Raw genomic sequence first — 11,055 nt, forward strand, 5'->3', positions numbered from 1 at the left:
AGCAGTGCCCCCTGGAGGACGCTGCAAGTTAGTGCCTTGCTCCAGGGCATTGTCATCTTACTTGAAATTTAACAGCGAAGATGTGTAACTGCTGTGTGGTCCAATCTTCGGTACGCTCCAGGACCCTTGGACCCAGTTCAGCACCAGTTCAGTTCAACTCCTGTTATTTGAGCCTCATTATGCGCAGACAGCTTATACAGATATGCTGTGTATGTATATGTTTATATATGAACAGAGCTTATAGTCGTGTTATTGGTGCACAGCTGCATTCCTCAGCCTGTGAGGCAGTTGGAAAGTTGCTCGTTTCCAGAAGTGGCTGCATTGTTGGGATTTGATTAAAAGTCTTCTCTTCTCCTTCACATTCAGCTTCTGTTGTGGTTCTTGGTGTTCCAACACTCAGAGGGTTTCTCCCAAAGCGCCGTCTGGGCGTCGGCACCAGAGAAATTTGGCAAGTGGCTTCGAAAAGCGAAGAGATGATTCAGTCTGAAGGAGAAGAGAAGAGAACGGAGGAGAGAGAGGCTGCAGCTGGAAGGAGACTAGACGCTGGAATCTGATGCAGTTTATAAACTGAACATCATCTCAGGATGAAGATAACGATGAGGGTGAAGATGAGGAGGAGGATGAAGATGAAGATGAGGATGAGGATGAAGATGAGGATGAGGATGAGGAGCGCTGTCGTTCTGCTGCTCATCTGCTTTCTGCACTGTGCAGGGGGGCAAGTGAGTCTACTTGAATACTATGAACACTTTAATTTGTTCTTATTTGTGCATTATTTTAATATTTGTATATCAAGGTGTTTTTTTTATAGTCTTATATTCATTGTATGAATTACTGAGACAGCAGCTTATTTAAACAGATAATCACACCTGAGATTCTTAAAAATGAGATCATACAAGTCAACAATATCAATTGTATATTTATACTTACATGGAAATTACATAAAATGGGAAAGGTTTGCCAAAAAGGTGAAAAGGTCATCCATAGATGTACAGTGTACAAACTGTACTTGGTACAATAGTGGCCTATAAATGTACATCTACATATATATGACACACATACGTACATAATACTGTCACTGCTGTGTGTGATGTCACATATTAACTTGCCATCCTCAGAGTGGAAGCTGTACGTAAGGACTAGGATGACATCATACATCTGGTGAAATAACCTACACTGCACACCACACTGGCGACCGTATCCCACAATGCTCTGTGACACTACAGCAGCCACAGAGGTTGAAGTCGACGTTGTCATCAACCCTCAGCATGTGATCCAGTCCAGAAGCCTTGTTCTTTCTACTCAAAACTCAAGCACTTTGGACGTCAGAGTGCAGACGTAGCCACAACTTCAGAGCAGCATGTGGTCATGGAAAAAAATGTCAAATGAACATCCAGGTGGACTAGTTAAACCAGTTAAACCAGCAGGCTGGATGATTTAATCAGTTAAACCAGCAGGTTGGATGATTTAACCAGTGAAACCAGTCATCTGGGCAGTAACAGTCGTCTGGACAGTAACAGTTGTCGGGACAGTGACAGTCGTCGGGACAGTGACAGTAGTCTGGGCAGTGACAGTCGTCGGGACAGTGACAGTCGTCTGGGCAGTAACAGTCGTCGGGACAGTAAGTCGTCTGGACAGTAAGTCGTCTGGGCAGTAACAGTAGTCCGGCAGTAACAGTAGTCGGGACAGTAACAGTCGTCTGGACAGTAACAGTCGTCTGGGCAGTAACAGTCGTCTGGGCAGTAACAGTCGTCTGGACAGTAACAGTCGTCTGGGCAGTAACAGTCGTCGGGACAGTGACAGTGGTCGGGACAGTGACAGTCGTCGGGACAGTGACAGTCGTCTGGGCAGTAACAGTCGTCGGGACAGTAACAGTCGTCTGGGCAGTAACAGTCGTCTGGGCAGTAACAGTCGTCTGGACAGTAACAGTCGTCTGGACAGTAACAGTCGTCGGGACAGTGACAGTCGTCAGGACAGTGACAGTCGTCTGGACAGTAACAGTCGTCGGGACAGTGACAGTCGTCATGACAGTGACAGTCGTCTGGGCAGTAGCAGTCGTCGGGACAGTGACAGTCGTCGGGACAGTGACAGTCGTCTGGGCAGTAACAGTCATCGGGACAGTAACAGTCGTCGGGACAGTAACAGTCGCCTGGGCAGTAACAGTCGTCTGGACAGGAACAGTCGTCTGGGCAGTAACAGTCGTCAGGGCAATAACAGTATTCTGGCAGTGACAGTCGTCGGGACAGTAACAGTAGTCTGGCAGTAACAGTCGTCGGGACAGTAACAGTCGTCTGGGCAGTAACAGTCGTCTGGGCAGTAACAGTCGTCTGGACAGTAACAGTTGTCTGGGCAGTAACAGTCGTCTGGACCGTAACAGTCGTCTGGACAGGAACAGTCGTCTGGGCAGTAACGGTCGTCTGGGCAATAACAGTAGTCTGGCAGTAACAGTCGTCGGGACAGTAACAGTAGTCTGGCAGTAACAGTCGTCGGGACAGAAACAGTCTTCTGGGCAGTAACAGTCGTCTGGGCAGTAACAGTCGTCGGGACAGTAACAGTCATCTGGGCAGTAACAGTCGTCTGGACAGTAACAGTCGTCTGGGCAGTAACAGTCGTCGGGACAGTGACAGTGGTCGGGACAGTGACAGTCGTCGGGACAGTGACAGTCGTCTGGGCAGTAACAGTCGTCGGGACAGTAACAGTCGTCTGGGCAGTAACAGTCGTCTGGGCAGTAACAGTCGTCTGGACAGTAACAGTCGTCTGGACAGTAACAGTCATCTGGGCAGTAACAGTCGTCTGGACAGTAACAGTCGTCGGGACAGTGACAGTCGTCAGGACAGTGACAGTCGTCTGGGCAGTAGCAGTCGTCGGGACAGTGACAGTCGTCGGGACAGTGACAGTCGTCTCGGCAGTAACAGTCATCGGGACAGTAACAGTCGTCGGGACAGTAACAGTCGCCTGGGCAGTAACAGTCGTCTGGACAGGAACAGTCGTCTGGGCAGTAACAGTCGTCAGGGCAATAACAGTCGTCTGGGCAGTAACAGTCGTCTGGACAGTAACAGTTGTCTGGGCAGTAACAGTCGTCTGGACCGTAACAGTCGTCTGGACAGGAACAGTCGTCTGGGCAGTAACGGTCGTCTGGGCAATAACAGTAGTCTGGCAGTAACAGTCGTCGGGACAGTAACAGTAGTCTGGCAGTAACAGTCGTCGGGACAGAAACAGTCTTCTGGGCAGTAACAGTCGTCTGGGCAGTAACAGTCGTCGGGACAGTAACAGTCATCTGGGCAGTAACAGTCGTCTGGACAGTAACAATCGTCTGGACAGTAACAGTCGTCTGGGCAGTAACAGTCGTCTGGACAGTAACAGTCGTCTGGGCAGTAACAGTCTTCGGGACAGTGACAGTCGTCGGGACAGTGACAGTCGTCTGGGCAGTAACAGTCGTCGGGACAGTGACAGTCGTCGGGACAGTGACAGTCGTCTGGGCAGTAACAGTCGTCGGGACAGTAACAGTCGTCTGGGCAGTAACAGTCATCTGGGCAATAACAGTCGTCTGGGCAATAACAGTCGTCTGGGCAGTAACAGGCGTCTGGACAGTAACAGTCGTCTGGGCCGTAACAGTCGTCTGGGCAGTAACAGTCGTCTGGACAGTGACAGTCGTCTGGACAGTGACAGTCGTCTGAACAGTGACAGTCGTCTGGGCAGTGACAATCGTCTGGACAGTGACAATTGTCTGGACAGTGACAGTCGTCGGGACAATGACAGTCGTCTGGGCAGTAACAGTAGTCTGGACAGTAACAGTCGTCTGGGCAGTAACAGTCGTCGGGACAGTAACAGTCGTCGGGACAGTGACAGTCGTCTGGGCAGTGACAGTCGTCGGGACAGTAACAGTCGTGTGGGCAGTAACAGTCGTCTGGGCAGTAGCAGTAGTCTGGGCAGTAACGGTCATCTGGGCAATAACGGTCGTCTGGGCAATAACAGTCGTCTGGGCAGTAACAGTCGTCTGGACAGTAACAGTCGTCTGGGCAGTAACAGTCGTCTGGACAGTAACAGTCGTCTGGGCAGTGACAGTCGTCTGGGCAGTAACAGTCGTCTGGACAGTGACAGTCGTCTGGACAGTGACAGTCATCGGAACAGTGACAGTAGTCAGACAGTGACAGTCGTCGGAACAGTGACAGTCGTCGGGACAGTGACAGTCGTCTGGACAGTGACAGTCGTCGGAACAGTGACAGTAGTCGGACAGTGACAGTCGTCTGAACAGTGACAGTCGTCTGGGCAGTGACAGTCGTCTGGACAGGGACAATTGTCTGGACAGTGACAGTCGTCGGACAGTTACAGTCGTCTGGACAGTGACAGTCGTTGGGACAGTGACAGTCGTCTGGGCAGTGACAGTCGTCGGGACAGTGACAGTCGTCTGGGCAGTGACAGTCGTCGGGACAGTGACAGTCGTCGGGACAGTGACAGTCGTCTGGGCAGTAACAGTAGTCTGGCAGTAACAGTCGTCTGGACAGTAACAGTCGTCTGGGCAGTAACAGTCGTCTGGACAGTAACAGTCGTCGGGACAGTGACAGTCTTCTGGGCAGTAACAGTCGTCGGGACAGTAAGTCGTCTGGACAGTAAGTCGTCTGGGCAGTAACAGTAGTCCGGCAGTAACAGTAGTCGGGACAGTAACAGTCGTCTGGGCAGTAACAGTCGTCTGGACAGTAACAGTCGTCTGGGCAGTAACAGTCGTCGGGACAGTGACAGTGGTCGGGACAGTGACAGTCGTCGGGACAGTGACAGTCGTCTGGGCAGTAACAGTCGTCGGGACAGTAACAGTCGTCTGGGCAGTAACAGTCGTCTGGGCAGTAACAGTCGTCTGGACAGTAACAGTCGTCTAGACAGTAACAGTCATCTGGGCAGTAACAGTCGTCTGGACAGTAACAGTCGTCGGGACAGTGACAGTCGTCAGGACAGTGACAGTCGTCTGGGCAGTAGCAGTCGTCGGGACAGTGACAGTCGTCGGGACAGTGACAGTCGTCTCGGCAGTAACAGTCATCGGGACAGTAACAGTCGTCGGGACAGTAACAGTCGCCTGGGCAGTAACAGTCGTCTGGACAGGAACAGTCGTCTGGGCAGTAACAGTCGTCAGGGCAATAACAGTATTCTGGCAGTGACAGTCGTCGGGACAGTAACAGTAGTCTGGCAGTAACAGTCGTCGGGACAGTAACAGTCGTCTGGGCAGTAACAGTCGTCTGGACAGTAACAGTTGTCTGGGCAGTAACAGTCGTCTGGACCGTAACAGTCGTCTGGACAGGAACAGTCGTCTGGGCAGTAACAGTCGTCTGGGCAATAACAGTAGTCTGGCAGTAACAGTCGTCGGGACAGTAACAGTAGTCTGGCAGTAACAGTCGTCGGGACAGAAACAGTCTTCTGGGCAGTAACAGTCGTCTGGGCAGTAACAGTCGTCGGGACAGTAACAGTCATCTGGGCAGTAACAGTCGTCTGGACAGTAACAGTCGTCTGGACAGTAACAGTCGTCTGGGCAGTAACAGTCGTCTGGACAGTAACAGTCGTCTGGGCAGTAACAGTCTTCGGGACAGTGACAGTCGTCGGGACAGTGACAGTCGTCTGGGCAGTAACAGTCGTCGGGACAGTGACAGTCGTCGGGACAGTGACAGTCGTCTGGGCAGTAACAGTCGTCGGGACAGTGACAGTCGTCGGGACAGTGACAGTCGTCTGGGCAGTAACAGTCGTCGGGACAGTAACAGTCGTCTGGGCAGTAACAGTCGTCTGGGCAGTAACAGTCGTCTGGGCAATAACAGTCGTCTGGGCAGTAACAGTCGTCTGGACAGTGACAGTCGTCTGGACAGTGACAGTCGTCGGAACAGTGACAGTAGTCGGACAGTGACAGTCGTCTGAACAGTGACAGTCGTCTGGACAGTGACAATTGTCTGGACAGTGACAGTCATCGGGACAATGACAGTCGTCTGGGCAGTAACAGTAGTCTGGACAGTAACAGTCGTCTGGGCAGTAACAGTCGTCGGGACAGTAACAGTCGTCGGGACAGTGACAGTCGTCTGGGCAGTGACAGTCGTCGGGACAGTAACAGTCGTGTGGGCAGTAACAGTCGTCTGGGCAGTAGCAGTAGTCTGGGCAGTAACGGTCATCTGGGAAATAACGGTCGTCTGGGCAATAACAGTCGTCTGGGCAGTAACAGTCGTCTGGACAGTAACAGTCGTCTGGGCAGTAACAGTCGTCTGGACAGTAACAGTCGTCTGGGCAGTGACAGTCGTCTGGGCAGTAACAGTCGTCTGGACAGTGACAGTCGTCTGGACAGTGACAGTCATCGGAACAGTGACAGTAGTCAGACAGTGACAGTCGTCGGAACAGTGACAGTCGTCCGGGCAGTGACAGTCGTCTGGACAGGGACAATTGTCTGGACAGTGACAGTCGTCGGACAGTTACAGTCGTCTGGACAGTGACAGTTGTCGGGACAGTAACAGTTGTCTGGGCAGTAACAGTCGTTGGGACAGTAACAGTCATCAGGACAGTAACAGTCGTCAGGACAGTAACAGTCGTCTGGGCATTAACAGTCATCGGGACAGTAACAGTCGTCGGGACAGTAACAGTCGTCTGGGCAGTAACAGTCGTCGGGACAGTAACAGTCGTCGGAACAGTAACTGTCATCTGGACAGTATTCAGTCTTCATTGGTTCAACCCTGTCCTTGTCCCACCTCCAGGAGTGTCCATCCAATCAGCAGCTGCAGAACTCTCTGCGTCAAGTGGAGAAGATGTTGGCGTCCCATGAGGCGTCGTACCAGCACGGCCTACGCGCTCTGAGGAAGAAGCTCGGTGCCTTGCACAACAGCACGGTTGCGCTGCGCAGCAGGAACCGTGAGTCCAAGGGTTCAACATGGGGTCAGTACAGTGTAGAGGTAGGAAGTGATGTCACAAAGACGATCTGAATTCAGGCTCCATGAGATTCAGAGGGAGCGTTCCGATTGTCCCGTAGTGAACTGACCTCACGGGGGACGTCTGATGTCACGCGAGGTTCCAAACCGTAGGGGGCGAGGAACTTCACTTCCTCTTTCTCTCCTATCAAACCTGGATGTTACAGTACCACTCACGGCCACAGGGGGCGCCCTTTTGAAACACTTCCCATCACTGTCCTGTCCCACAGCTTCCTGTCCCAGGCCAGAGATCCCGGCCCATGGCAGGAAACTGGGGAGGGTTTTTGGCATCGGCCACGAGGTCCACTTCCTGTGCAAGTCTGGCTATGAGTTGATTGGTCCTCGGACTCGGGTCTGTCTGGAATCCAGGAAGTGGAGCGGCCAGGAGCCCCTCTGCAGGAGTGAGTCACAACCAGAACCAGTCCAGTCCAGTAGTACTACAGTACCGGTACTGTTCTGTTGTACATAGTTGGTCCATTAGGACCACAGTACTGGTATAGTACACAGTAGGTCCAGGAGTACAACAGAACTGGTACTGTCCTGAATAACATCTTGTGTCCCCTTTCAGTCCTCCGCAGCACCTCCCCTCTCCCCCGTCCTGCTCCATCCTCCTCCTTCTCTTCTTCCTCCACCTCACACTCCTCGACTCCCCCCCCTCCCCCCTCCTCCTTTGCCCCACCCTCCTCCTCCTCCTCCTCCTCCCCCCCGCCCTCCTCTCCTCCCTCCATCCGTTCGTCTCACTGCACTCACTTCCTGGGATCCACAAGATGCAGCTGCGACGTCGGCTTCACCATCTCAGGACGAGACAACAACATCTGCACCGGTCAGACTCCAGCACCACTAGCAGCCCCAGCACCACCACCAGCAGCAGCACCACCAGCACCACCATCAGCAGCAGCAGCAGACTGGTGGTGGTGGTGGTGGGCGGAGGAGGAAGTTTCAGTTCTGTTGATTTGGATGTTTTGCAAACTCTCAGAAATGCTGCAGAGATCGGTTTAATTGTGTGTGTGTCTGTACAATGTGTGTGTGTGTCAGACATCAATGAGTGTGAGGTGTTTCCTCTCACTCGGCCCGGGCGTCTGTGCGTCCATCGCTGCGTCAACTCTCCAGGAAGCTTCCGCTGCGAGTGTCCAGGAGGATACACGCTCAGCAGGGGGGCCCGCGGCTGCAAAGGTCAGGGGTCGGGGGGGTCGGGGGTCGTTGGCCGCCATGTTTACAGACGCTGACGCAGTTTGCCGCTGTTCTTCCCTCAGACGTCGACGAGTGCGAGCAGCGAAGCCACGACTGCTCCAAGGACCAGGTCTGTGTCAACACCTTCGGGGGCTTCCAGTGTGTGCGGGTGGAGTGCCCACCCACCAGGAACGCCACTTACATAAAGACCTCCCCCACGTAAGACCCCCCCCACCTAAGACCCCCGTGGCTGGGTCCAAAGCCGGACCCTGGACTTCACCTCCTGCTTCCTGTGTCCAGGCGCTGTGAGAGGAACCCCTGCGTGGTGGGCGACGCCGCCTGCTCCGAGGCGCCCAATTCCGTGTCCTTCCACTTCCTGTCGCTGGTGTCCAACATGTCCGCCCCCCGCGTCCTGTTCCGGGTGTCGGCGTCGCGCGTCCTGGGCGACACACTGCGCTTCGGGCTGGCGGGGGGGCAGGGCCCGTTCAGCGTCCGGCGCTCGGGACGGACCGCAGGCACCCTGCTGCTGACCGCGCCCGTCCAGGGCCCGCAGACGCTGCACGCCCGGGTGGAGATGAGCGAGATGGAGAGACAGACGCCGCTGGGACGCTACGTCACCATGGTGACGCTGTTCGTCTCCAAGCACGGCTTCTAGTCCCCGTGACGACCGCGGGAAGACTGACTGCTTTCATCAGGGTTTGCACTGATCAGACAGACAGAGACTGACGGTGGGACGGACAGACAGACAGACAGACAGACAGACAGTTAACTGAACATTCTTCAGATCAGTGATTTGTTTGAGCTTCTGAAAAGATGTAAAAATATCTCTGCGCAGTAAAAACATGTTACACTGTGGTTTGAGGAACGCAGAGAATGTGGCGCTGCTCTGTTAGAACACACACACACACACACACACACACACACACACACACACACACACTTCAAGTGCCACTGGAGTAAAGAACAAAGTTTCTTTCCATCACGGTTTTGATCATTTTCACTCATGAACCTTCAGGAGGAAGAGGTGACGTCGGTAGAGAAGCTTTCTGGCTAAAGGGGGTTCGATTCCCTTCCGAGACGAGCTCCAGGTGTAGTCCGAAGAGAAGATAAGACTTCAATGATCCAACCTGCTCACCGGCAGCACTTTGGGGGTCAGTGGACACCTTGAGCAAGGCACGCTGCCAGGAGGAGCCAGGGACGGAACCGACGACCCTCGGATCCCCAGATGAGCGGCTCCACCTCCCGAACCAGAGGAGGAGGCTCTTCAGTCCCAAGTGATGGAGACATTCTGGGGGGAACGACCTCTGAGTCCACGAGGAGCTAAACTTTAAATGTTAAATTTCTGTTTTTAATCCGTCAAAATAAATGAAAAACGTGTAGTTTCTTGATGAATTTGATGTGTTGATGAAGAAGGAGAGACCGCTGACGCTGACTTGAGTAAAATAATAGATTTATTACAAAAGAACAGCATCAGACCAGACTTGCCATGGACGGTCTGGGAGAGAACCGAGCCGGATGGATTCTCTGTTGAATGCAACTCTGGCGTCCTCTTTTATGCTGGCCCACAGCGAACATTTACCATTTGGTTCCCCTACATAGGTCACAGGTCACATTTCACTTCCCTTATCACCAGGACCCCTGGTGATGTGCTCTCTCTCTCGGGACCCCTGGCACCGTCTCTTAGTAATTGTCTTATACGATGGGGCTTGGGTCTTGGGTCGCCACACATTCCAAGACATCTCACACGCTCAGCCTGCTCCGAGCACCTGGTGACCAATCAGAAACCTTCTCTGTGTTTTATTACTAAAATCAGATGAAGAAGAAAATAATAAAGACCTTTTTCTAGTTCTGTTCCTCTTCCTTTGTCTGATTCTTATATGAGAACATTGGAATAAAAACACTTTAGTTCATATATTATAACATGTAAAATGCAGAGATGCAGCAGTTTAAATGCAGCGTTACATTTTGTGGTTTGGAGGACGCGTCCCGCCGCCGCACCCCCATCTGTTCTGCACATGGACGGAAGCTCTTTACAACTGATGACATCATACAGTAGCACTGGTAGCAGTTACATGTAGTAGTGACATACCATACAGAGTACTACGAGGGAATGTGAAGCTGACGTCAGCCAGCCGCCGTATTTGAGCGACAACTCACATCGACTGTAAACGTCGGTCGACATTTTGAAATTTTAAGTTGTTTGAAGTCTTGTCAGATGATAAACTGCCGCAGAAAACCTTGTTACTGTCCATGTGGAACCTCCACCCTTCCTCTCTTCCTTCCATTCTCTGTTTTTCTTCATTTGGTATATTTTAGCTGTTTCGTTATGCAATTGAATGGAAGTGATCCTCCAAAAATGGCAACCGGAGTCCATAGCAAGTCAAACTTCACGTTCCCTTTTCCAGTTGTCAGGGTCTGTGGCACCGTGTTCCAAACTGCAAACAAACCTTTTCAAGGATGAAGAACTCTGTGTTTTATCGTAGGAATACCTCAACGAGGCCAAAGTTGAAAGTGTATATATTTTAAATCCTGCACCTTCATTTCTGTTGCAAAAACAATTCTGAACAAGTTGATCGATGACAATGATGCGTAATTACACCCCAGAATTTAACCCTAGTGCCCCCTGCTGAGCGGCAGCCACTGTCTGCGTCATCCCCCATATTCAAATTCATTATAAGATTTAAAACCTATTTCAAAACCCAAGAACAGAAAAGACGCAAAAAAAAAAATCTATCAACCTCTTCACATGACCCTGTTATCAAACAATATTTTCTATTACTATACATTATAATGTATTTTATATTACTATCATGAATGAAGCGCTGAATATATATTTCAGTGTCTCAAAGTAAAGGATTCAGGTTTTAACCTGGAGTGATGCGGACCAGATTTACCCACAATGCAACACTCCAGCAGCAGCTCTGTTCAGGTGCTGAATAAAACACAATCATCAGATGAATAA

At 51.8% G+C, this 11,055-nt stretch overlaps 1 protein-coding gene across 1 annotated transcript; it reads left to right on the top strand.

Annotated features, from left to right (window-relative positions):
* Nucleotides 1-650: 650 nt before the first annotated feature.
* LOC307232103 (fibulin-7) lies at nt 651-8,748 on the top strand (the record flags this gene model as incomplete). The annotated part of the gene is made up of 7 exons (XM_080002984.1): nt 651-719; nt 6,714-6,867; nt 7,154-7,371; nt 7,617-7,746; nt 7,959-8,096; nt 8,177-8,312; nt 8,394-8,748. 7 exons carry the CDS (start codon nt 651-653, stop codon nt 8,746-8,748), a joined length of 1,200 nt encoding a protein of 399 aa, XP_079859110.1.
* Between the last annotated feature and the right edge of the window lie 2,307 nt (nt 8,749-11,055).

Source organism: Zeus faber, assembly GCF_960531495.2.
Source record: "Zeus faber genome assembly, chromosome: 6".
Classification (NCBI taxonomy): domain Eukaryota; kingdom Metazoa; phylum Chordata; class Actinopteri; order Zeiformes; family Zeidae; genus Zeus; species Zeus faber.